General features: G+C 43.7%; 2 protein-coding genes across 3 annotated transcripts in view; both read right to left on the bottom strand.

Annotated features, from left to right (window-relative positions):
* LOC133949175 (uncharacterized protein DDB_G0283357-like) overlaps nt 1-10,953 on the bottom strand; it is a 40,618-nt gene extending 29,665 nt beyond the window's left edge. The window contains exon 1 of the mRNA XM_062383378.1: nt 10,115-10,953. Within this exon, the coding sequence (XP_062239362.1) occupies nt 10,115-10,785 (671 nt within the window). The 5' untranslated portion in view covers nt 10,786-10,953. The remainder of the gene's footprint in view (nt 1-10,114) is intronic.
* An 8,186-nt stretch (nt 10,954-19,139) lies between these two features.
* Nucleotides 19,140-22,242, bottom strand: LOC133949133 (troponin I, slow skeletal muscle-like). Of its 2 annotated transcripts, none has more exons than XM_062383323.1 (7): nt 22,146-22,242; nt 21,451-21,489; nt 20,918-20,959; nt 20,271-20,402; nt 20,081-20,170; nt 19,587-19,769; nt 19,140-19,453 (listed from the first exon to the last, which is right to left on the bottom strand). In XM_062383323.1, the coding sequence occupies exons 2-7, from the start codon at nt 21,466-21,468 to the stop codon at nt 19,352-19,354; spliced, it is 567 nt and encodes a 188-aa protein (XP_062239307.1). In that variant the 5' UTR covers nt 21,469-21,489; nt 22,146-22,242; the 3' UTR covers nt 19,140-19,351. The 2 variants fall into 2 exon arrangements, with proteins under 2 accessions (XP_062239307.1, XP_062239308.1); XM_062383324.1 differs by having other exon boundaries at nt 21,451-21,543; nt 22,146-22,166.
* Nucleotides 22,243-27,865: the final 5,623 nt, after the last annotated feature.

Below are 27,865 nucleotides of genomic sequence, written 5' to 3'. Positions count from 1 at the left end.
GTCAACATTTGCAAACTTCGAGGGCCTGTTGCTTTTTATTGGAAAGTCTAATATTCAAACTTATTGCATGTAACGTTGAGGTATTATCACTACGAGCTGTTTGTATTGTCAGTGGATTTTAAAAATAGAGCTTAGCCATGTCAACGAAACATAACTAACAATAACACAAACTCCTCTCTTTGATTGTCGTGGAAAAGCAGAAATCCCCTCAGAGGGAAACGTTTTTCATACTATAAAATGAAAAACCATGAATTTTATGTCAGTGTGAATGAATGAAGTAAACTGAAGTAATAATGCATTTTAATTACAGGGTATTAAATGAATCTCTAGGGGCAGCTTTTCGATCCATAAGCCGATTTTCTGCCAAGTTATATGTGTGTGACAGGAGGTGGAATGTGCGGTTCGGCTATATTGAGGAGAAGGACGGTAAAAAGAAGTTTGTTTTGTGTGTCTCTGAACTCCTGGAGAAGTCTTGTCGAGAGCGAATGGAATGGCTTGACGAATCGGAGACGTAACAAAGGTTAGAAGATAAACGTTGTGATTGTTGTGCTGCTCTTTATTCTCCTCTCTACTTTGTGCAAAACTATCCACTCTGGTTTAGTCTGAGACGGCCATTAAAAAGACATTTCAACAATAGCTTCACCACAGGAGCGGTTGACACGTCGGCCCATAATGGCCCAAGCTTCACTCAGGAATGAAGAAGGTAAAAATCGCACAATTTCAACTGGTGTAAAAACACAGTCAGTCATTTAGCCATGAAAACATCGGTTTATCCTTCTGTTTCCAGCCGATCTCCAGCTGGTGCCTCCACTACTGAGCAGTTTTAGCAGCTCATATTGAGCATCGAGCTACACGGTGTTGCTGCAGGACCATCTGCTGAGGACTTGGCGGCGGGTCAAATTCCACAGACATTTTCCATGCTTCACAATGATGCTCGACAATCATCACATTGACACGGTTGTCTCATATCAGCCCGAGTTTGGGGCCTGATGAGGTAAAATTCAGTCTTCCGGGTCAGCAACATTATTTTCCATTTGTACATGAGGGGGAGTGTGGTGCCAAGAGTCCTGTATAGAACCCATCGTTTGTGAATGATGGTCCTGGAAAGCAGTGGCATTGTGCGTTCTTCGAATTAACACAAGGGAGAGAGGGTGTGTGGGACGGTGATCGGGCCGACGTGACAAATCACCCACGTCCAGTAACGTCTTTACTCCAGTTCCCACACATGACTCATCCAGACAGTTCTGCTTATGTCATCTGCTTCTTCGCTCCGAACACCGAAATCTCCTATGTCATCGCCGATCAAATCATTGGCCCCTCCCCCCCTCCCCCCCTGGCACTGCGTACCTGATGATGTAATCCTGGAGTTCAAGAGGTCGACAGACGGGGAGTTGATGACATAACCACAGTGCAAGGGGGGGGGGGGGGGCGATCTGACTCCCAGGGGACTTTTCTACCGTCCAATCCCAAATGTCACAGAAGGAGACACAAACTTCATTGCGTGGGTTTCACAGGCAAACGCTGGTTAGTCGTTTTCCAACAGTGGCCCCAGGAAACAGATGAATTCTGCATTCAAACCAGAATTTGATTCTATGCCACTCAATCCCCACGGAAACAAAAAGGAAATGTGAAATTATGAGACCGAGGTGACTGCTCCACGGAGGAAGCAGGGAGATAGTAAATCAGTACCTGGATGCAGATTCTTTTATTTTTTCTCGTGCGCAGCACAATGGGTCACGGCTGAGCCTTGGCTGAGGCTCTGTGCGATGCGTCGGGCAGACTGGGGGAAAGCCGATTGGACATGCTGTGCCTGTTCCGATCAGCTCTGCTATGCCTGGAAGCCTAAGGTGGATTGTTTTGAACGTTACTCTGGGTCGTGTAGTTAACCGTACCTGACGTTTCCTCAGGCAAATGTGCGCCTGTGCGCGTCTGTCTGTGTGTGTGCGCACGTGCACATGTGTGGGTCTGCCTCGTTCTTAAAAGACATGGTGATTATCTTAAATTTAGAGAGCAACGTCCAATGAACCACAATAATACCATGCTACATACCTTACATGCTTAATAAGAGCAAAAAACCTTTAACTATAAATACACAGATGAACTTATAAGAACCTAAAGCTATTCCTGATTGAAAAATAAACTCGGGGGAAAAACTACTGCTATTTAGTATATAAATATAGTGCTTTAAGCTATCAATCAAAATCAAAGTGCATAAATCACTTTAAACTTTCATCTTTATAAATCTCTGATTTGAGAAAAAAGCAGGATCCAAGGCCTCATCTGTCCTCTGAGTCTGAGAAGCTAAGGTCAAAGTTAGTTCCAGTAGCTAAACCATTCATTTGAGGTTCCTGGAATTAGGTTGAGAAGTTAATGTTGAATGAATCATAAACAGCTGAATCACAAATTCAGGGGGGTTACCAGAGAGCGTGATCCGACGATGATGCAGGACAAAGTAGATGAGGGCCTTTTTTGGCTGAGATAAGGTGCTCGCTGCAACATCTGGCAAACAGGAGCGTTGTCTAAGTGCCACTATTCATCCAGTGTGTGGGGCTGAATGAAGGTGCTGTGTGTGGGCCAGATCCATTTTGTTAAGGAGCTCCCAACCTAAAAACAGTTTGTCATTATGACATCACTGACCAACACTGCAGCAGTGATCATTTCTCACAACAAGCATCACTTAATCTGATTCTGATAATGTGGAAACAAAAAAGCAATGCGGTATTGCTTTGGTACAGTTATATAACACGCAGATGGCCACTGGACAAATGTTGTAATTTAATTTAAACTATAATTTTTATATTACGACATTATTCTCAGGATTTCTGTCTCTCTAATATGAGCTCACATTTAGAGTTTTTAATCTCATCGGGTGCACATGCGAGTCCACTCCCAGACGCACACACTGGCACACAATGGTGCAAAAAACAATTAGAATTGTCTGCCGATGGGATTTTCAGCGCTAAGCTCTCGGGAGGTGAAATCTCTGCGACAGATGGGTGGTGGACATTTTTTTCCATAGCTGCACACTGTTCGCTCTCTCAAAGGACCTTTTGATTCCAGAAGCTCACTGACCACCGTGAGTGAGTCATGCAACAGCGTCAGCAGCCCTGTAGGTGTCCCGCCATCTTAGCCTTGTCTTTTCATCCAGTTCAACCTTTACTTAAACTCTAAGAGAAATCCCTGAAGGCACGAGCCCATTTAGTGAGGAAAAGATCATTTGAACACATCACATAATGAGGAAGTGACGGTCCAACGGGTCCTTTTGTGTGGAAGAGGAAACAGGTTGTGATGCATTAAGGAGCCAGTAAAAGAGCAAGATTAATGCAAAGTTAAATTGGTTTTAATACCGATCTGACACATGTAGGCAGCTCTAAACAAAACAAAGCTGTATAATGTCATTATTTTACATGTGTAATCAAAGGGACGCACAGGAAGTCGAGCTTTATGCAATCATAAGTAACTCCAGATGAAGACGCTGATGTGATTTCCATCTGCAACCGGGACTGAGAACATGTTGGATCATAATGACGCCGGGCCGATCGCTCATCAGAGGCCCTGCTCACGTGTACGGAGAAATTAAATGCATCAATCAGACGAGTGAATATTTTAGCTCAGAGCATAAAAACAAAGTGGGTGACTTTATTACAGGGAGTGCTTGTTGCTCAGGACAACCTGTTTATCTCTCATCTGGATTGATCTCAAACGGATGCACTGGAAATAAACTGGAGCCATGTTTTTAAGGAAAGTGGGTCAACATGTGGTCTCCTCGACCCTGTGGGACCTCTCACTCACTGCAGTTTGTGCAGTTATTCAGTCCCTGCCCTGCTTTAATCTGTGTGGATGGTTTTAGCCCATACGTACATTCACCTCTCTGTAGATTAAAACTAAACATTTGGAAATTCCTGAAAAGGCAGCTGCACAGCTGAACAGATCCAAAATCCATATTTGTTTTAATTTTGTATTTTTTCATTGAAAAACATTTAAAGTAATGGAGTTTGGTCCAAATTTAACAACCGTGAATACCGTGGAAGGCTTTGATTTTTGAAATTTTAGAGATGGAGGTCTTCACGATATTGATTCTGTGCCTCTGCCACACACACACAGACACACACACACACACACACGCACACACAAATGTAAATGCAAGAGTCCCAAAACTATCCACTCTAGAACGCACACAGGTGAACACACATCGCTGGATTAGAGGCAGCTGGGGCTGTCTTTAGCTTTGCTCAACTTGTGCATACATTTTTTAAAAAGAAGCTAATATTCCACCTGCTAGTCAGGAATCACCCAGCAGCTACATCCTCCCGAGAAATGAAGCAATTTAAAAGCTCCACGCACCAAATGTGATATTCATGATTTGGATTCCAGCGGCAGCAGGAGCCAAGCCACCCTGTCATAAGCAGACGTGATACCCATTCAGAGGGGGGGGGGGGGGAGGGGACGCAGAGGAAACCAGCACGGGGCGGCTCGTGAGAGAGAGGAGATTCAACCACATGTGATGGTGGAGGGGGAAAAAGAGAACAGGGGGCAAAGGAGAGATAGAGAGAAGTACGGAGAGAGGCCCCTGCACATGTCGAGGAGTCAAACATGCAGAGAAGCAGTGGGTCTACTTTCCATTCAGGCTCCAGGACGGCACAAAACTGTCATTCTTAAAACAATATTTATGTCCCTACTTCTTACAGAGGATACTGCGCTATACATATTGTTTCAGCATATGTTCTTTTGACATAGATGTGTCGTCTTTATATATTGTGCCTCTGACACTTTACACATGTTCGATGGCATAAAAACTTTGTTCAAACTAAGTCGAACCTCCAAAGAGGGTTTTATAATTCAGACATTTTCCTCAGCTGTTGGTAGAGAACAACAAATTAACTTTAAGATCAGAGAATAGTGGACTTCAAACCAATTTCCTGATGTTTAAACAAGCATTTCTTTGCTAACTGCATCCACCAGTTAACATTATAAGGTGGTAACAACTACTACAGACTTGGAGAAAAGTGGGATTGTGGTTAAAACAAGTTATGACTTTGTGTAGCTGATGGGTTTTAAGGGCAGTGCAACACGTACGTTAGAATTCTCCAATTTTGAGGTGAAGCTCTGCCACTGCTCTATTCCTGTATTGTGTGACCTTGCCCTGATATTGTAAGGACATTGAAATATTTGAAGGCAGCAAACAAGAAGAAATACTTGTAAACAAAGAAATGGTGAGGAAGGTGAAGCAAATCTAATTCTTCAAGAGTTTCTTAGCTCTCAGCTCACACGGCTAAGTGTCGCCCTGAGGTTTTAACCTTGTGTCGGTCACAAATTATTCCTATAAAGTCTGAATCATGTTATTTCAAGAAAATAAAACAGGATGTATAGAATAGGAATACTTCGTGATTGAGGCTAGCAGGACTCTTAAGGGCCGGGTAGAGCAGGTGGAGCCTGCGCTGGCAAAGCTCCAGGCTCATTGATCTAAGAGCATCAGAACAAGGAGACACTGCAGCAGCCAGCAGCCGCTCAGCGGGGCCACTCTGTAATGTATGCCTGGGTGTGCATGTGTGTGTGAACGTGTGTGTGCTGATCTTCCCCATCTCTAAGTGCTACGTGCTCGCCCCACTTCAATCCTGAAGGAGACAGGGTGCAGGCACATACGAGATGTATCCTGGTCTTCGGTTGGTTTCGAGGGGGCCGGTGGGAGGGAAACAAGGGCATGGCAGGCACGGGGGGGGGCACAGCGAATGTAGGAAAACACGAGGGCTGCCAGGTGGCATGTGGCATGTCAGGGTTTGTGTGCTTTGTGCGTCAGAGCAGTGTATAGGGGAGAGAGAGGCACCTGGAGCCATATGATAACCCCAGGATTTCCACCTCAGGCTATGGGATTGCTGCCGGTCAGACCCTCACGCACCTCTGCACACACATAAGCACATAACCTCACCTATACAACTAGTGCATCTCCCTCGTGAAAACACGGCCACAACCTTCTCGCGCTCTCTCATTTTAACACACAAACACGCACTTGGGTAGCCCCCCCGAGCGTTTATAGCAAAGGACAGGGCGATCTGAAAGCTGCAGCCCAGCCCGGGACTTGTGTAGAGTGGTGGAGAGCGTGATGGTGCGAGGATGGGGCTGAATACTGATCCAGTCTGCAGAGGTGGCTACTATGAGCATAAGCTGCTGATTAGAGGAGAAGAGAGGGGGGGGGGGGTGCAGAGGAGCGCGGGGAAAAGAGAGGAAGGACCGTCATGGAGTAATGAGGCAGGCGGACAAAGACGCGAAGATCGGGAGAGAATGAGCATCGGTATAATGGAAGCTGGAGGGGTGGGAGTCGCAGAGAAAGTAGCGGAGGAGGAAAGAAAGAGGGGTAGCGTGGATCGCCGAGGGCTCCCCTCAGATCACACGGGCCCCTGAAGAATCCTCCTCAGACTCACTGACACAGTCGCACTCTCCGTCGGTGAAAGTCGGGGTTCGCGGCAGAAACAACTTATTCAACCGCTTTCCTTCTCTGTGTGCGGAGCTGAAGGCAGCTCCTTGATATGTGCCACTCAAACGATGCCACTGGAGCAGATGAGGGACGAGTGATACGAGTCAGCGAGCGTTTCATTTGTCATTCAGAGCTTCGCAATGGATCGTCTGCTCCGGGTTTTTAATCCAGTTAAGACACGTAGATGAGTTGGGGAAATCCAGTGCCTCCCGGGGAGTAGGTTACTTGATATGTAGGTGACAGGAAGTAAATTTGTCTTTAGCTCGCTTTATAAACTGCAAAGTGAAACCAACACTAACCAGGTGACCTTCAACCAATGTAATAAAGAAAGAACCTTGGTCGGGACCTTCAGGTGTGAAGATGCCCTTAAAGTCAGACTTTTCATTTTGGAAAAAAGACACAGGCATCCGCAAAAGGTTACAAATCTCCAGTGATAATCCCCCAAAATATTATTCAAGAGCAGAACAGTGTTAAAAAACGATTTGATTTAATTATTTATAGAAATCTATCTGGCGTAATTACGGAAATGTCAAACTTGTCCCTCGAGGGGTGACAGGTTGTCCTCTTACATAATTCATAACCCCCTGAATCTCAAAGACTGCTCTCTGCTAACTTGTGCCCATAGTTCCCACTATAAAGAAAGAACGTGGAGAAATAGACAGGCAACGTATTTGTTCAGTTTGTTCCTGTTGTCGTCTTGTTATCAGAAACACATCACTTCTCCCGCCGCTCTGACCTCACAGCGACACACCATCTTGTCTGACCAGGATCATCACTTTAAGTGGAGATGACAATGCTGCGTCACATCTCCCGCCTTTCATGTGTCACTGCTTCTAAATTAAAGAGAGGCCTGTATACAGCATGCTCTCTCTCTCTCTCTTTCTCTCACCTCTCTCTCCTGTTCTTCTCTTTCATTGTTCATCATTCTGCAGAGCTGCCGGGAGAGCATCCACTTGTTTAATCCGCACACTCACCCATTTATTTTGCGCAGCTAAAATCTTTTGTGTTGTTTTTTCTCTGTGTCTGGGTGACTCCACGTGACGGCACTTGTGTTACTTCTAGTGTCTATGCTGCTGTTCACTGCCCCTGACCCGCACCTTTCGGGAATTATGTCTTGACGGTGCGATAAATCGACGAGGATTAACAGGAACAAAGCAGACGCAGCCGGGTGGAACAGATGGGATGTGCGTTGCGTGCGTTTGTTTGTCCGTGTGTGTGTGTGTGTGTGTGTGTGTGTGTGAGTGTGTGTGTGGCTCCCATAGAGGATAGACATGTGACCTTGATGTTGGAGAGTAGAGAACATTCGATGCTATGGACAGTGTCTATAAGTTTTCAAGCGTTTTACTCAGTCAAAGCATTAAATCAAGGGGGGGGGGGGAAAGAAAAGCTGCTGCTCTGCTGCAGCGGCACATGGACGGACAGGGAGAGTAATCGAATGCAGCAAACATGCAAGGAGATTCTGGAGGAATCCGCAGAAGTCGATAATTTGTGACTGTAGCTGCAGGTTTGCAAAGAAGAGTGTGTGTGTGTGTGTGTGTTTCGGGGGGGGGGGGGGTACAACTGCAGTGTGGAGGCGGTGAAATACTTATGCAAATGCTTTTAATTGATTTAGACCTTTGTGACGAGATATGTTTTCACTTTGACAATTAAAAGTGTTTTGTTTTCCGAGCCAGGGAGCCAAATGGAATCTGCTGAGTCGACATCATTACACCATGAATCTTCATTAAAGCCACTAAAAACATGCAGATGATGATGTCACCATTGTTGCACTTTGAATTACTTCTGATTGAAAGGAATATGTTGGTTGTGATATACTTTATAAAACCACATTGAATGAATCTAATGTTAATCACAGAAGACAAATGATTAAAGCTGCTCTACTCCCGATATTGGAGAGGATGCACAATAACCCATAATCAATCACCAGGGGGGATTGATTATGGGTTATTAAGTTATCCTTGGGATTTTGCCTCATGGTCGGCCATTGCAGCCAACTGAGCCCCGGTTGAAAGAATCTTTACTGTGCGATTGAAAACTTCTACCACTAGGGGGCTCCCAAATCAAAACAATAACGAAAATACCTAGTTGGGTGAGGTGGTGAAGCAGCGAGGGTTCATGGGAGTTGTTGTGCAAATCATGTCCACAGATGATGTAATGTATTACAGATTAATCCCTAAACGGCGATGACAGATTACGTTACAAGGGACAGAACAGACAGAACAGCTGACTGGCTGACTAGCTAACTGGCTAGCTGGCTAACTGGCTAACTGGCTAGTGTGTTATTCCGTTGTCATACATTGTTTGCCCTGAACCTCACAGAGGAGAAGATCAAAACCACATGGAAAGCAGACATGTTTCAATAAATAATGTGAAACATCTCGTTACCTTGACCATAACGCAGGATTTCTCTGGTTTTTAACATTATTTGAAATATTTTCCAATCAATTTAAACCCTCTAGTCGTGTTTAGACATTTGAATGAAGATCTGTCACAAATTATATCTTTACTGCGACAACTCACGAGAGTCAGTTTTCCACTAAAAGGATAATCACTTTGTGCAGGATGATCACATCGTCCTGAGTCTGCAACAGCAGCTCCGCGTGACGCCACAGAAATGACGCTGACTCATGAAATGTCTTCACAGAGGAACACTCAAGCTTATCAAGGCTTATTAGCACCCCAACCATAAAACGCACTTCCATCTCCGCTATTACTCTCATTGGGTTTCGTCCCTCACATCTTTCTGCTGCTTTCTTAATGAGCGCCGATGTAAGAGAGCTGAGAGCCGGTGCCACGCTCGTCTTAAGACGTGTGTTTACACCATCTCTCCACAGAGCTCTCAAGGCACCTCTGAAATCGCTGCATCAGCCCGGGCCCCATAAACAGATCCAACCTCAGCTCCACCTGAGAACATCACGCCATTATTTAACCGAACTTTCCTGCTAGAGTCGCCCCCAAAAAACCACACTTCATCTCCAGGGTCCGATCCCACCCACTCCTGACAGCATCCCTTGGTGCAGAATTAATAAAGCGGCACCGTTAAAATGCCAGCCTGGCTCCTCCAAATCAATATCCATTAAGCATCCAATTGATTTAAGGGGCCAACGACTGAGTGAATAATGTGAAAATGCAGAAGGAGCGAAAATTAAGCCTTAGCTAGATGAGGGGACGTGAGGTTAATCATGAGTGAGGACAAAACTCATGCAGACTTCATAGCACGTTACTTTTTTTGGGTGATTTTTAGTGTAATTTCTAGAAAAGAAATATATTTCTCTGTTTCTCTTTTCTTTTAACAGCTCCATTTCGTGACAATTCCCGCATTTGCAGCTGACCCTGTTCCTCAGGTGGTGACAGAGCGGTGACATTATGTGTCCCGGCCCTTGAGGATATCACATCTTCACTCTGGACAAACACATTGGCTATTTTTAGATGAAGAAAATTGGATGCACTGCAACAAAAAATCCATATTTATTAAGGTCACTGGGTTGAATACCGAGTCCCATTTGAACAAGCCTGATATCGAGGTGACTTCTAGGTTGGTTCTGGTTATTTTAATGAAAAGGATTATTTTGAATATGACCCTGACACAGGTTGCTGAGATCTGATCAGTCTTTACAATTTACTGTTTTTTTTACTACTTACTCCGCTTTCCTGGCCAGTCCAACCGAGCGGCACAGAGTGGTGGGAGTCTGCGGAACCAGGGACTTGCAGCAGGGGCTCCTCTTGTCCTCCTCGCCGGAGTCCGGGCTGGCTTGGCTCGTTTTGGGCGACTGCGGCGAGGTGGGGACGAGCTGCAGCTGCTGCGGGTGGTGGGAGGACGGAGCAGCGGGTGACGGCTGCTGCTGCTGCTGATGGTGGTGCTGATGGTGCTGCTGCTGCTGAGGCTGGGCCGACAGACCGGGGATCTGCTGCTGTTGCGGTGGCGGCTGCTGCTGCTGCTGCTGCGGCGGTGGTGGCTGGTGCTGATGCTGCTGCTGCTGCTGCTGAAGCTGCGCCTGGTGCACCGCAGCCTTGTTGCTCCCCGGGTGCGGGTGATGGAGGTGGGCCGGCGCCTGGGGACTGACGCTGCGGTGGGTCGGGTGCTGGTGGTGGTGGGGGTGGTGGTGCTGCTGCTGGTGCGGAGCCGGCTGCTGGACGTAGTGGTGCGGGTCGCGCAGCAGTCGGTTCTCGCCGATCAGGTCCTCCACCTTGCGCTCGAGCTCGTCGATGCGCTGGCGCTGCGTCTGGATCAGGCTCTGCTGGTTCTGGACGATGGTGGTGAGCTCCTTCAGGTACAGAACGGCTTTCATTGGATTATCCAGCAGGCTCTCCATCACTGACTGCGGCTGCGACCGTGTGCCCGGCTACGCTGACTTCTCCTTCAGCTGGTTCTGGCGCTTCTGGGGCCTCGGAACGGTGCGTAACCGGGATGCTCTGGCGGCCGTTTGACGCCTCTACACTCTGGAGGGGCTGGGTATCTCTCCCTCTCTCTCTCGCTCGTGTGCTCCCTCTCTCGATCGATGCTGTGTGAGGATACCAGAAATGGTGCTGATGCAAGAGGAGAGCAGCATCAGTGGAGTGAGGAGGCGGGGCTGTAGTGGACACGTGACGTCAACACGCAAGGAAACGCAGGAGTCACATGGGAGAATCGGTTTTGAACGTGTCTTTTGAGCGTTTCACCTCACTGAATCAGTCTTAATCAACCTTGAATTAAATACATTTAACTGACCACCAAAAAATCCCCCCATGGATTAGAAGTAAACAGTTAATTTGTCAACTACAATGATTCAAGATGTGCAGATACCACAACTTAAGGGTCTGTTGAATAAAGACATTTTAAATGTTTAATCTGCATTTATATTTGTCTGCAAAAAAATGTGGTGAAGTGTATATGTAGGAATAAACTTTACCACGGTTTGTTGCTGTGATGCTCAGAAATATTACAGATGAACGCTATAACAGTTTTAAAAATTGGTGTACACTACTTTCCATGATGCATTGTGGGATACAATGAGTCCACTATATAGGGCATCAAAACTTTTGTCAGACAGCACTGCAAAATGGCAAATTTACCGCACTAAAGTGAAATGCCAGTGATTTCAGACACAACCTCCCACTGGGCTGACTCAATCTGTCGACTCATTCTCACTGTGTGACTCGAGCGTGCGACTCAGATAAGCGGAGATCCTGCTCTCCTTGTGCATGTGCAGCGTGTTCAGTGGACCCGTCACTTACGGGGGTCTTTTATGTCACCCGGTCGTTTTTAAGTAACTCACTTCTCATGACGTTGCCCTGCAGGATTGGGAAATGGAACGAGCCACGGAGGAGAATGTAATAACGCTGCTCACTTAGCAGCTCAGGAGGAAAATGATGTGACCAGGTGCAGGTAGATGTACGGAGGGTTTTCTTCAGTGTGTGCCTGCTCACCAATTTCAGGGAGTTTCTTGGATGCAGACTAATCATAAAGTTTGGAGGGAGGACTGAACTTCCCCGTCTGGTTTGAGCGGCTTGAATCTTTGCAAATGAGGGGAAGGCTGCAGGGAGTCAGTCTGTTTCTTGGTGTTTCAGACATTTAATAACAAAAATAAGTGTTTATGCAGCTTTAGCACGGATAGGAAATGGTCTGAATGTTACCCAGCTGCTCTGCTTCATGCAGCGTGATGTTTCAAATTTCCTCCTTAGTTTTTGAGCGAAGACTTTAATATCTATTGTGGACATAATTTTGTTTGCATGTGTAAGTGGCCCAATTACTTGTGTTGTTTTTTTTTGATAGAATATCAATTTATACGCTGATGAAAGTCTTTTTGAACTCTGAAGGGTTCCCACATGCAGCTCGTGTAAATTACCGTTAATTAGTGTCAGATTCTAGCGGCTGGCCGGATTCATCCCGAAAAGTAGAGACATTAATCATATGCTGTGATTAATGCTGTTAGTTGTTAGAATAGAGACGATACAAACCCAACAAGATTCCTATATTTACTTTCTGTTGAGGAAGTTGTTATTGAAAGTTGCATCAAACTTTCTCCTCGAACAGCTCGGAGGAAATATGAATATCACATGACCTTGCAAGAGTGAGTTATTATGGCCACGGTGGCGAGCCAGCGCGGGTGCAGCCAGGCCCCTTCCTTCCATATGGCTGCTGTACAAGCTGCTGGAAGTGAAAAACAGCTTGTGCGCCCGAGCTGCAGCACATGCCTGGACGGAGCCAAAAATGGAGCCAGCAGTGACTCGGTAAGGTTCAGCCGTACTTATTATGGACTCTCTGTTGGAAGCGGTGCGACCCACCTTTAACACCAATTACCTCACAGAGCAGCCCGGAGCCTGGGGGGGGGGGTCACACCTCCTAGATCTGAAACAACAAGGACGGGGCTCAAAGTGTGTCGTGAATAATCAAGTCTCCCCGCGTCTGGAGATCAGAAAAACTCGGAGGCCTCCTTTTTAAAAAGACAAATACACACAACGTAAAGGAAGAGATGTTTAAAACTGATAGAATGATTGAAAATGCCTCCGATTTGGGCCTTGGCAAGAGATGTTTGTTCTTTTCCATGTTATAGACGTCATCAACCGTTGCCACCTAGGATCTCCTGCTGTTTTCATACATCAGCTCATTAAGACATCATCCAGGGTTTTAAGTCGGGGGCAGGTCGGAGACACTTTGCAGAAAAGTTTGCAGCCTCTCGCTCCGACACCTCGCGCATGCAGCACCTCTGGAGAATGGCAGGAGATTACCAGTGCATGTCTGAAAGCAGCTTTTTGAGAGATCGCTGATGTTCAAAATGTTTTAATTCCTCCGCCCCTGAACGAGAGAGAAGTTTAAAAGTTCTTAGCCCTGAGTGCTGTTGTACCCCGGGTCGGTTGCTGAGTTGAAAGAAGACCAGCTCCGTTCGCTCTCTCTCATTATTCAGTGGAACTTGACGCGGAATCCGACAGACGCACACAGAGCTCACCGCTGTGAACCCAGAGCAGCAGTCGGAGAAACAGTCGTCTTTCAACCTCTGTTCTGAATAGCCGTGACGCTCGGCACTTATATTATATACATTTAAAACTTCTCCATTTGATGTGATGGCTCTTATTCATTCCCTCACAACTGCAGTTAGAGGGATAACTCACTTTCCACAAATCTTCCGACTGTAATAAAACAACACTGCTCCACTCGGTGGCTCATCTGGGGTTCAGCGTGCGCTCATTAATATTGATAAATGACTTGTTGCGTGCGACCGACTCGACTTGCAACATGAGAGACTTCAAGCCCAGAGATGACTCATTGGTTCTGGATGTTTTTGTGCGTCATTACCATCCCTTTGGAAAAGCTTCAGAGAGAACAGAAGACACAATGCTATAAGGGAGAGATCTATCAAAGCTGAAGCTGTCCTTGTCTCTCCTCCAGCTCGCGAGTGATGCCGGAGAAGTCGAGCAAGTTCATGAATAGAAGTTGATGAAGAGGGGGAAACAGATTTTAAAACTTTTATTTCGAGGAGTTTGGAGCATTAACAACATTAAGAGTAAGAGCAGAAGACATGATGAAGCAATAGTTATTGACACCGCGAGCCGAGTGACAAACATGATTATTTGTATTTACACTGCATGGGGCTGTCTTAATAAAATATCGAAGTTTCTTTTTCTAACGCTATTAAGGGGAAATTGGGTCCTACAGAGCTCATCATCTTCACCTCCCCCGGAGAGGTGGTGTTTCGGCCCCTATCCATCTTTTTGTTCTTAGCAGGATTTCCCAGTGGATTTCCATGACCCTTAATGGAAGGATGGGACATGGACCAGGAGATTCCTCATTAAATGTTGGCTTGAATTGGGACAAATGGGTTGATCCAGGAATTTTTGTAATAGCAAGATAGAGCTTTTTCTCCCATTTTTAACAGGGAATAATAATTCTTTTGAAATATCAGTCATATCTAGAGGAATGATATATATGAGTGTATGTAATTAGGTGCAGATCAAGATAACAATCCATAGTGGTATAATTGTTATGTCAACATCAACTCTATTGAGTGCCACTCTAGTTTTATTGTGTACTCGCCTGCTGTAGCAATATGTTCTAATATTTTGACCTGAATCAATATTCAATGCTAGAGGGCCACCAGGGTCATTGGGATTCATCCTCTGGGGACCAAGACATCTATGCCAATCAGCCCAATCTGGACCGAAGTGCCAGGTGCTGCTCTGAGTGGCTGAAATTAAGGTTGAATGATGGGTATCAAGGTTTCTCAATTCAACTGAAACCATTAAGACTAAGAGGGACCCACACTGAAGGCAAACAACACGGCAGACTCTTTCCATGAAGGACTCCGCTTGCAGGTCTTCCCCAGTGTCTCTACACAAAGTGCGGAGGTGCAGATAAAAGAGGAGGTGCAGATAAAAGAGGAGGAGGTGAGTAGCAGAAGGAGTTTCAAGCTTTGAGTCAACTAAAATGGGGATTGTGTAAAAGGGGCTGAAATGGACGGTGTCCGTAATAAATTGGTTAATTGATTAATATTGCAGCCAGCCACTGGGGGGCGATCCAGATGATTTGGCTTCACTTTTGAGACGCTAGCATCTCGTCCGTCTTCATTCAAAGTCTACGGAGCCAGTTAGCAGCTGTTTTTTGCAAACTTGCACCTCCATGTTTGCATTTTTTAAATATCTTCTACGCTGCCAAGACTCCGACATTGCTATTAATAATGTATGGAGACACGGTTGCTGCAGGGAGACCTGAGGCATCGGGGGATCAGCTGAGCAAGTCTCTCTCGGCGAGTGTCACCTGGACGACTTTGATTCCAACTGCAACGTCAGCGCTGAGGTTTCATTTACCCAGAAAGCTTTTTATTTTTAATCAGGTGTCAAATTGAATAAATGCAATTAAATTTAAACTAAACCAACAACTTCAAAAGAGATGTGTCCTTGTCATGTTGGAAATCAGATTCATCCTCAAGTTTTTACTTGCAGCCCTTTTTAAAAATCCACCCCCTGATTAAAGCAAGAGGGAATCTTTAATGTGACCTCTGACCAGCTTCGGTTTCCAAAACCAATACCCGTCAGCCTCCTCTGCTTCCCTATTGGCTCGGAGGAGATCAATAACGAGAGGGGGGCAAGGCCACAGCCACCCATTATAGATTATCTTTAACCAGTAGATGTGATGGTGTGTGGGTGTGGACGGTGCAGCGGTGGGATTAAGATGCAGAAGTGAAGTGTCATTGGTCATTAATTTTAACATCAAGCTTTTCCATCAATGAGAAAAAGAGGAGACACGATTTTCCTCAGGGTCTTGTTACGCTTCAATTTCCAAAAGTGGTAAGAGGACACAGTGGAGACAGAAACAAACTCCCACTGGGAATTGTTGGGCTTTTACCACATTTAAAAATATGTGTATATCCACGAGCAGGTTTTAAGAGGCGACGCTCAGCAACTCAAAAGAGGTGCGTGAATATTTCATGGGTTGCAAGTGAGAGAAAGAAATCTGCCGATATTCTTCATCTCATTCTCATATGACTTTCGTCTGCTGAACGCTTTAGCACCTTTCAGCTCGTTGTTTTGGTTTTACACGCGGCAGTTTCGGTCTTGCTACTTCCAGCAGAAAAGCTCCTGTGAACACAGTGTGTGCTTCTCGCTCCGCTACAAAACAGCTGACAGACAAACTCACAGACAAGCTAAGCAGCTAATCATCCAACTGTTTTCCCTCAAGGGGACTAAATCAGAGCTAAGAGGAGGTAATGGGATTTCTGCCGAATGGGCCAACAGCTTAAACATTACATTTTATTGCTCACTTTTGAAGTCGTAAATGACCTCAGCTTTGGCGATCAGAGCCCACACATTCAACTTTTTTCATTCTGTTGACAGATGATAAACATCGGCTCTTATTTAACCCTGACTATGCCTTTTTTTAAATAGTTTGATTTGAACTATTTTTTTAAATTTTCTCTGCTTTCTCTAGTTGTATCTGTTTCGTGTTATTTCTTCTTTATAAAACTGTTTGTTGAGAAAAGTGTAACATTAATAAAGTTTTGTTTTTAACATTTTTGCAAATTATCAGGTAGTGTGTGCTAAAAAATCAATAAAACATTTTCAGGTCCGCCACGTATAATTTTATTTTAACACGAGACAGAAGAATAAGAATGGAAGTCGACTAGTAGAGTGCACACCTCCACCAACACTGGATTTAAATTCACCAAATTTGTATAATTTTTCTCAGGAAGATCAATAAATCATTCTTAGGAATCAACGGAAATGTTGAAAAACTTTATTGCAACGTTAGAGAAAGGGAGAAAGTTAGATGAAAACACAACCTCCTCGGCGGATGTAACGAGTTTGTCTCATTAGGCGACTTTCAGTTTGTGTTCAACTTCTAACTTTAATTTAACTGAACAAACACTCATCATTTTGTTTCCAGTCATTTCTTATTGCTGCCTGTGAATGTTTCTTTAAGTGTAAAGAGCTTCATCCATCACTGGGAATCCAATTAACACTTTATAACTGTGGGGAGCGAATACAGTGTGCCCATGTGTGTGTGTGTGTGCGTGTATGTGTTTAAACCCTCGACTCCACCAGTCTAATTCTTTCTTAAAGCTCACTTTTAGTGTCATTACCTTCAGGTACACACAGGAAGAGAAACAGGATTTTGGCTCAAGCAGCTTATTTATCAGCACATTAAGCTGTAAACACCTAGAGCAGGTCACAGAAACAAGCTTTTCAGAGGAGCGTGAAGTAAACGAATAAATATTTCTTTCTTGCATTCTCAGAAAACATTGTATTTGTGATATGAGGAAAATGTAGTGGCTAAACTGTGTCGTCCTCTTTATTTTTCCAAGATTACAATTAATGGATCCAAGAAGATGTTGAGCATTATCTGGCTCAACTTTCCGAATACAAATATATTTTTAAATAAAATGAAATTTAGACTTTTCGAAGATATAGACACTGAGTTGAATTTCAGAAACTTTCAAAGAATCAAATGTACTTATTCATCATTTCTGAATTGTTCTTTCCCAATTAACTGATCATAATTTTCAATCAGATATAGAGTTAACAGGTAAAATACATCTATTTGTTTTCCTTTCAGACTTTCCAGTTTCAGAAAGCTGACCACGACAAGTCTTTCAAAACTTAAGGCTCATTATGATGCCTGCTGTTACTTGTTTTTACTGTATATGTACCACGGTAGATGTATAATTGTGGACTGCCATCAAGTGGCACTACCAGTACAGCACAAGTGTGACCAGTGTGCTAACCCCCCCTCCCCCATGAACCATCACTGACACTGACTGTGGTGCTTCTGGCACATTGAGCCACACTGGAACGTGTTTGTCATCCCAGCGTGTTTCATGGGAGGCCGCAGCGTCGTGACCTTTTCGCAGCAAATACAAACAGTCGCCATCTTGTGGCGCCGACGTAAGCGTCACATCTGGAACGTTTGCTCCGAGTGAAGGTCGCCCTCATCAGGACCTATTTATAGACACAGCCTGTGCCAGGACCTGGCAGAACCGCCTCGCCGAGGCTCAGTGCAAGGGCAGACAGCAGGGTGTGTATCGGATTTGCAGCGTGAGCACAAATGTCAGCGTGACTAAACACAAACCTCAGACGCTATTATCCTCCAAATTGTGTGTGTGTGTGTGTGTGTGTGTTTGTGAATCTTTAACATGCCGGAGCGACCAGCCGCTGAAACATAACCAGCCTACAAAGGCAAAAAAGTACAACAACTGAACAGCACTCTGAGAGATCCTCAGGCTATTGTTGGTGTTACTGTCATACTTCACATAACAATGGCTGGGCAGCGACCACAGCCGGCCCGCTGACACGTAGCCCACAGCCCCCGGGGGGAAGTATGCGATGTGTTGGACAGCGATGCCAGTGGCTTGTGGTGTCCAGCTCAGGCTTTTGCTTTCCAAGCTCTGGGAGTACATGGAGGACAACAACGTGGCTTAAAATACTCTGGCCCAGGTGTTTCAACAGCTGCTGGAAAGTTACATCCACTGTGGTTTTTAGTTCTTTCATCAGACGACTTTAAATAGAACTGAAGACCTACTCAAATAAATGTGCGTGTGTCTATCCTTTAGAAGAATGAGAGACTAAGAAAGTTTTCACACCTGAAAGTTTGGATCAAGGTTCATGTCTTTGTTTTCACAAATTCGAATTTAGGGAGTGGACTAAAGACACATACTCATTTGGAGGCATCATCAGAGGCAAAGACTGCTAGCAATCCCGCAAACCTGTAGATAACATTCTCAACTTCCTGCAATTGTCCGAAAGTCGGATCTATACCAAATAAGTGTTTTCTCACGGCAAACAATCCGATCCATCGTTCAGTTTGATCCATAATTTCTGGTCCATTTGTCCGAGGAACCTTTAACCCTTACTAAACTGAAAAGTCCGACCCGCACAAGGTAGGTGTGAAAGCACCCGAGGAAAACTAATTATTTTCTGATATATCTTTATTATATCAACAAACTTGTGACAATTTCAGATATATTAAATTTACTATTCCACTCCTCCTTTCATGAAGGCGTCAGCAAGCTCTATTTAAACACGATGAAGGTTAATTTAGGCACAGAACATAACAACAGTCGTCCCCTTGCCTCGACTGTTCATCTTCCTTTTTTTAATCCGTCATCAGCTGAGCTGTTTTCCATCCTCTTACATGCCGCGCATAAACCACCCGGTGCCAACGAAATGAAACATGATAAAGTCAAAGTCAACAAATATAGAACACGACTGAAACTTTTTATTCATACACTTCAAATGTCTAAAGATGTCATAAGAAAACACAACAAAAAGGAAACTCTTTAGCAATAAAAACTGTGAGTCTTTACTCGTCCTACACTTGGTCATAAAGCGAACATTTAATTCCTACATTACGTCAATTAGCGTTTGGATACTTTCTATCTCTACAGATTCCTTGTCCCCGCCTTTAATGGATCACTGTGCTCCGCCGGCTGTGTCGAACATCTTCTTGCGGCCCTCCATGCCTGACATGGCCTCCACGTTCTTACGCCAATCGCCCACTTCGGTCGTGAGCACCTGGGATTGAAGAGAGAAGTGAAATCCAAATAAAAAAATGTCTTATTCCATAGAGAAAAGAGACATTTTTTCCCCTGTGCACTTGGAAGCTCCACCCGACTGACAGACTAAAGCTCTGGGGCTCTGAAGTTACCTTGTCCGTTTTGACGTCCTCCTTCTTCACAGACTTGAGGTTGGCTCTGAGGTCCATGGAGCCCTTGTGCTTGGAGCCCAGGAGAGCTCTCATCATCTCGTCTGCCGACACCCTCACCTTCCTCAGGGCAGGCTTTTTGAACTTGCCTCCGAGGTCCTGTACTTTCAACTTCAGCTCATGGATCTAAAAAAACAATGTACCAGACGCTACACTGAAATTTCAACGTGCATTAATGCCTGTGGGGAGTTCTGCCTTTTTCTTTTTTTTTTTAAGAAACACATTTGCTAAAAGTGCGATCTCAAAGTATGGTGCTAGACAAAGTGGCAGAAGTTCAAGCAAACTTTCAACTTTCATGTTCAAAGTTCAAGTTTTAAGGTTTGACTCTCTGCATTCAAAGCAGGGAAAGAAACTTTTCATTTTCGAAGATATTGTCTGAGCTGTGCGAGATAAGACGAGTGTGCGCTCGGTGCGGGAGGATGTTCAGAGAGACTCACATCTTTGTTGTGTTTGCCCACTTTGTATTCACAGTCGTACCTCTCCTCATCCACAACATCAACTTGAGAATATAGCTGCTTGCAAATTTTCTGGGGAAAAAAACAAAACACATTTCAATCATATTATTTAAATCTAATGAGACATCTTAATACATTTCTGAAACGGTCTTTTGTGGTTCATGAGCCTTACTTGTAGCTCTTCCAGGGACAATCCGGAGAGCTGCAAAGGGGGCAACTTCTCTGCGATCTGACGGACTTTCTCTTCCTCCCTGTCCTGCCTCTCCTTCTCCAAATCCTCACAGGCTCGAGTGAGGAGAAGCATCTGATTGGACAGAACAAATATCAATCGACACAAGGCATGGGAATCAGAGGAGGACCACTGCAGCCTGATCGTAAAACTCAACAGACACCAAGTTCTAATATTCAATTTATATATTTGGTACACTAGCACCATCTTTTATAAGTTTATTATTATTATAAGAGAAGACATTCAGCTAAAAATTGAGCGAGTGTTAACTAGAAGTAGAAGTTCCTATTGGTAGTTTTAAAAAAGCCTAAAGGTAATGGGTGTAGAGTTTTCATATGTGAGCCAATAGACGTGTATCTAAAGAGAAAACGTTGACTAATGGTTGAATGTGCAACTTCTGCTTTTCCAAGTGGTTTTAGCATTAGAATAAATTACCACATTATAAATATTGACTTTGAATTGTTTGAAAACATTATTATTTAATGAAATAATAGTGTTAAATGGGATCCAGTGCAATATTTTTGATTAATCGGATCATGATGATTATTATATACATCATTTTCATCATCTTGTATGTCATAACAACTAACCTTGAGGGAGAGCTTACGAGAAGCTGTAATCTTTGACTTCGGCTGTGGAAAAATCATATATTTGTCAGCATTTTTCAAAGTGCAAAAGACAATTAAATCAAACAGTTATTGTGTGTTTGTCAAATGGAAATCATCAAATTGCCAGAAAGTGGACACCTTAAACAAAATGAAGACATTTGATTTGCATCCACATTTTTCAACCGAAACTGGACATTTTACAACTTCAGACATTCCCTTAGGACCCAGAATATGTTCCTTCTCAGCTGACCAGCGGGGAAAATGTCTGATATGCCCTGTACATGTGTCGTGGAATATATATGGAAAGACTAGTGAGCGTCCAACTCGTCACCACTCGCCGCAGCCGCGCATGTGAAAAGATAAAACTTTATTATTAGGATGAAGTCAAGGGGAAAGCTCTCAGGGATGCTGATAACGGCTCGGGATGATAACCACTGCCAGGTCTTTGCCATGTAGGACGCCCTGTCCCCTCTCGGTGCACGCAGGATTAACACTGTGGAATAGGACTGACTCACCTTCTCTTTGGTATTCATGGCTGCGGGTCTGTCGGGCTCCTGAAGCAGCAAACAGGGCGAAATGAAGCGGAGGATGAGGACACAGCCAATCAGCTGTGAGAATATACACGTAGCTTATACAATCAAATATGTATAGAAAGACATTTTCTTACCTAATTTTACTTAAACAGAAACAAACACCACATAGGAGGATGTGTATTAGTACAGTTTAAGGATAATGAGTCACCCCACTGGACCCTAATGTAATCTGACCCACGGAGGCCCTTGCATAGCAGCATCCTCTGACCGGAGGATTAAAGGAGGAATATGATGAGAACAATGCCCGGCACTATATTCAGCATCGTCTCACTTTCTGGCAGTGTGAGTAATGACAGATCAACAGCTTTGTGAAAAGCTACAGGATCCGTATCTGACAGCTGTTACAATCCGGACAGCAGCAGCGGGAAAGAAGAAGATTTAGCAGATCGTGTCTCAGCCTGATCTTTGTTTTACTCACTGTGCATGATCAGGGCTACTCACAAAGTTGATCAATGATATATTAATGAACTTCCTAGATATTGAAATAGTACTACACATTCAGTCTTCTTTATCAATGGCAAAACTTTGTTAGAAATCAAATACATTTATAGCATATAAAAACGTACATAGTTTTAAATACTACAATATTACCACAATTACTACAGTAAATGTGTTACCTGCGTATGTGAACGAGGGTCAGCAGACGGGAGGGGAGTCAAACAGCGGCTGCTGAAGACAATGGGCGGCTTTTTATGTGAGCTGCTGTGTGACGAGCGGACAGCAGATATAACGTCTGGCCCCTGGAATGTGCTGGCACGAGACCCAGGATGAAATATCACCTCCCCTGAAACCGTGACAGCACCAGGGAAGTGTGAAGACAATAAATGGGCGATAACCTAAATGGTATGGTCCAGATATCGCTGCTGGCTGGGGGACATTATTTCTATTTCTCCATGGAATGAGGGGGAAATTACATTAATTCATCTCTCGGTCGCTAATATTGAACGTTGCCGTCGCATTGAGTGTAACTTACAGAGAGAGTCTGACGGTGGGAGTTTTATTTGTTTTCTCATTGCCTGTTTCCTCAGCTTATAGCACAAATACTGGAGAATGCTTAATGAAGGTAACAAAATCCATCCATCAATTGGATCTTCAGACATAAGAAAATAACTTTAAGATCTATTTAAAGGTTACGTTTGAAGGATCGATGTAAAACAACTTTGGTTCAGACTATAAAAGTCTTGTCAATAGTGTCTCAAGTCACTACTGACTTTCATTGTATTAAACCAGACCAATATCTTTCTTTACCCATGTGGTGACCCTGAATGGTTCAATAATGCCGGGAGTCATAATAAGTAGATAAACTTGCAAAATACATTTACATAACAACATCCTTTTTTAATATTATCGCTATTATGTTGACTTAAAATATTAAAAAGGCTTTTGGACATTACATATACTTACATGTAATTCCTCTAAGAAACATGGATGGTAAGTTAATTGGTTTAGTTGGATTTATTGAATCAAATTCAAAACAATTTATTAGAGTTGTAGTTAATTGGACTGCATTGCCCACAAACCTAATAAGCCTGTACGAGTCATTGGTTTAATTGACTACAATTCTGATCAGATATTACTGAAAACACGGTCTCTTCTCTGAGCTGATAGAGTATAAAACACACCCGGAGCCCTCGTGCATAGCCAAAGCATTGAATCACATTTTTAGAATAGGTCCGGCTCCTTTCTGTGATCCTCCCTGGCCAGTAGCATGGGGGAGGGGTCAGAACGTCTGTGCATGTGTCGCTCTGTGATTTTGTGACTCATTAAACTTGGTGAATTGCTGCATTCTGATATCTTTGATTTCATGATAGACATGTTATGACTTCAGGTGACTTCAGGCAGCACCATATGATCTGTTCTTCCAGTTTTGTCGGAGCCTCTGACTCCCCCTCAGCCTCACGTCTTCGTCCTGGTTTATATTTACATCTGTGTTTTCCTGTTTGTCTCCGCACTCAACAATTCCTTGGCGTGGCTTTGTCAAGATTTCAGGGCGCGGGCGCTAATCTCCGCCTGAGCTCCGGCGCTTCTTCGTGCAAATCACTCAGCATCGAGTTTCTCTTCTCTCGGCCGGCTTACGCTGGAAGGAAGCTGCTCAGAGGGCTAAGATGTTTTTTGGTAAACCGAGCATTAAGGACATCGTCTCATGAGTCTTTGTTGACCTCTGCTCTCAGTGGGTTGTAAGAGCTCCTCTGGTATAAGAACGTAGAGTGAACATTAATGAGACGATCTGTCAAGTCACTTCTGGGGCCTGTTCTTCTCTTTCTCTGGTATATCTAAATACCGTTGTTGATACACTCAGTTCCTTATTGGGGGAAATACGTGTGTTAGCTATGTGGACGCCGAGAGCAAAGGACAGATGTCCTGTCTCTGTTTGCAGAATACACTTGATCTTTCTTGAATCTTAAATCTTGAAGAACTCCCCTTTAGTTTTACTATCTAGAAAACAATGGCCACTTGAAAGTCTTTGTTCGATCGATAACCTGTTGTTTATGTGTGGTGCTACACCCCCTCACATTCTTTCTGCTTTGCCTCTTTTATTATTAATGAAGACATGAGTTAAGCCAGTTCACTGCCTGAGGGAGGGTCCAAAGTAAATACAATAAAATGTAAAGACCTTCTGTACCGTCTCTTTTAAACAAGCACTTGCTTACTTACTTTAATAAATCCTCAGACAGGGGCCTCAGAGACATTTTCACTTTAAATTAATTTCCCCTCGATTTCACTAGCTACTTTTGACCAGTTTCCTCTAGTACTATATATTAACCACACTATATGTTATCATGGCTTAGTCATATCATGTGTAGCTGCCAGGATGCCCATTAGTGATCTGCCTCATGTGACCTCTGGTGACCTGATTCATAGGTATCAGTCTCCGTACGGGCCGGATGTCGGAGCCACAAATCTGAGGCTCACTTTGCTCGTCTCCCACACCAACACACCTTGAGGACCTTGTCTTATCCTGGACTTCACCTTTCACCATCACTAAATCTGCATTGAAGGACCATCTGCGAATGTTTCATACAGAATGCTCTTCGCATGCTCTATGGTTGCCTGACCTTCCTCGCAAGGGAATGAAGTAAACTTAAATGATTCTCAGATCTCTTTTATTTCAGAAGCCTCGCAAGGTCAGATTTCCATCACAACAAACACAAGCAAAGTTCCCGGTTATCTTTGTGCCACATCACAACAAGCTGCCACGAGCAAATGAAAGGCAATAACAGATGGAGGAAGACGCCAGGGACAACAAATGTTCTGTCATCTTTTTATTTATTTTTATTTTGTCTTCTCAGTGATCCTCAGCAGGTGTGGGAGCTATTTCCGATGCAACCCTACGCCCCTATGTCTCCGCTCAGACACATACACTGGAATGAAAAGAACCACGCGGCCTCTGTGTTGGGGGGGAAAGCTGCTGGCGATGCACTTTCTGCTGCTTTCATAATCAGGTTGGTTGACGGCTCAATGTGTTGCCTCCGTAGTTCCCCTCATGTCGTCCGTAATCATAGCTAATGAGCTCAGGCCGAAGCTTTGGGACGGACGGAGAGAAAAGGGGACGTGGGAGTGCAGCCGCAGGATCCGACCGGCTGTGATCTTCCCGGGTTTTAATCCGTCCTCACCTCTCTTGTGAAGCGTTATTTGTTTTGCCAGTTGTCGCTGTGTAATCCATGTTAACCCATTGGTCATGACCCGACCAGCTCAGACCCCAAAGACAACATCTAGTCACCTCATGGCAGTGTTATCACTTTAAGCCACTTTGTACTGTACCTGTCATGACCTGAATAGTAAACAAGTCCATCAGACCACAGAATATGTACCATGGATACTGTACACTACAGTACATTTCTGAAGTACTGCAGAGTAGAACTTAAACAAGAAAGAAAGTATTTTGAGTATTCCAATATTAATTGGGAACAAGATATCTCAAAAACGCCTCGAGGTTAGTTCTTCAAAATTGGTGCAAACGTCCAGTTGGACTCACCGATAAATTTGGAGGTGAAAGTTCAACGATTAGAGACACTAATAGAGAATTAGATTGGGATGGACAAAGGTCAAAGGTCACTGCAACCTCATATTCTACATGTCAATGAAACTATCCAAAAGTATACAAGTAGTTAAAATTGTACATTAAAATGCTGTTTACACTTTAAGGTATCAGTGATATTCATACATTACTATGGATACATATTTATACAACTTTTTGAAAGTGACCTGCTTTTACTTATAATTCTACGAATTTCATTATTTTACCCTGAATACTGTTCTTCTCCTCAAGTAAAACTTTCCGTGAGTGTGATTATATTGTAGTATTTCTACACAATTCACAACACTCATGACTTTCCCCTTAATATAAAACGACAAACCATAGTCAGCTTAGTTTAGCATAAAAACTGGCAACAGTCAAAGAGGACAAGACGATCACAAAGATCATTTATGGAAATGCATTATAATTATTATTCTCTATCTGTACTCTGCCTCTCTCCTCTTGCATCTTGTTCAGTCCTCCATCTTAGTTTGGACATGAAAAGCAGTGAGCAGCTGACACATGACATCAGCCAAGTGGCCTCCCCTGGCCTCCCCTGGCATCCCTCGGCCCTCTGCGGTCTGACCTTGACGCTGCCCTCCCAGGTTCCCAAGAGGATTCAGTGGAAACCATGAGTGGCCAACATTTCCCAGCTACCCTCACTGTTATCAGCCTGTATATCCTGTCAAAAGGACAGGATGGCTCATTCATACAATATGCATCTATATAATATCTTCACTGATAAGAACAAAGGAATGTTGTCTGCTACATACATAAATATATATATATGGGGCTGCATGGTGGTGCAGTGGTCTGGCTCGTAAGTTCTGTTTTATCTATTATAATAAATGTGTTTTTGATGAGCAAACAAATAATTAACACAAAGCCTGCAGGAATTCTTTAAGTCCAAGACCTTCTTCTTCTAGATTAGACAATACAAGCCACTGATTTTAATAACATAATGCACACACACACACACATACACAAAGCCTTGCATAACATTTATATATACATTCAAGCAGAATCTTGTCACTAATCTGATCCTAAATAACTCTTGAATAAAGCTCCTAATTGGGTCGTGCAAATTTCTTCCTTTTTGACATTTAAATGTTTATTTAAATTGTATTTTACAACACTCTTTGAGCATTGTGGGTAGTTTCGTTGTATGGAGATTGTGTGGTTCCTATTCATTAGTCTTGCCATGATTTGGAGCAGATAGAACGCAGCACTGACGGTACCAACTTCTCACATCCAGAGAAAAAAGCAGAACAACAGCGAGTCGATAAGTTCAAGTGATTAAAAATGCCACCCACACATTTTTGGGGTGAAATAAAGCAGTGACGGTGACACAACACTGACTTCCAGACATAGCTCAACGGTGCTTTCTTTCATCGTGTGAATTATCACAGGATAAAGAGTAAAATAATTCAGTATTGTGAGGCAGAATGTGAATATGCTTCTTTAATTTGTAGAAAAGGAATTGGTGGAATATGTGTTGCAATTGAAGCTTCTGTATTTAGTGCAGACAAAGTCCAGCAGGGGGCGGCAGCTCCTCACATACAGATTTCTGGCAGCACACTGATTGATTTTCAGATTTTAATATAAGAAATGTTTAACTGTTGTTTTAATCTTTTTTCATGAATGGATTAAGTGAAAACAGGCCCCTGGTCTCAAAAATCAATTTGTTTTATAAATACATCAATGAAAAAAATATGAATACAAATAGTTTCTTCCAACTTCTTTGATATGAATCATAACAATCCCGCAAATGTAGTTTTATAAAGGATATACAAAAACAAAATACCAAAACAAAGACACCAGGAAATATAAGACAATTATACAGGAGGAGCCATTAAAATCGTATCCTGTAAAAGGAGGCTGTGGTTTGAGAAACCTTTGACCCCTGGGCACGTGGCCATTGGGCACATCTGTTAATCCTTCCAGGTTGGCACTCAAGAGGCAGAATGCCAACACAAGGCCTCTAACAGTGGCTGGAGGGATTTATTACTGTATCTTCTGCTCTGCATCAGCAGCTCTTGAAATTTAAAATGTAAAACCACAGCATGAAAGCTTTAGAGGCCACAGTAATTATACATGATGCCACATTTTCACCGTCCTCAACCTCCACGGAGCACGAGGGCTGGTGACACACGTTGTCTGTCTCTTTTATATTTCAGTGATAGTATTTGATGAGTCATGAAAATGTACACAATATACCAGTTGATTAAATGATGCAGCATATTGTTGCTTTTCATAATGTCAGCTCTGTCCTGGTCTTTGGACTGTAGCTAATGGTTATATTCAACATTGACAGATGTG

The sequence above is a fragment of the Platichthys flesus genome, chromosome 23 (assembly GCF_949316205.1).
Source record: "Platichthys flesus chromosome 23, fPlaFle2.1, whole genome shotgun sequence".
In the NCBI taxonomy this organism is placed as follows: Eukaryota; Metazoa; Chordata; class Actinopteri; order Pleuronectiformes; family Pleuronectidae; genus Platichthys; species Platichthys flesus.
The sequence above is the reverse complement of the archived record's forward strand: the minus strand, read 5'-3'. Positions and strand labels throughout refer to the sequence as shown.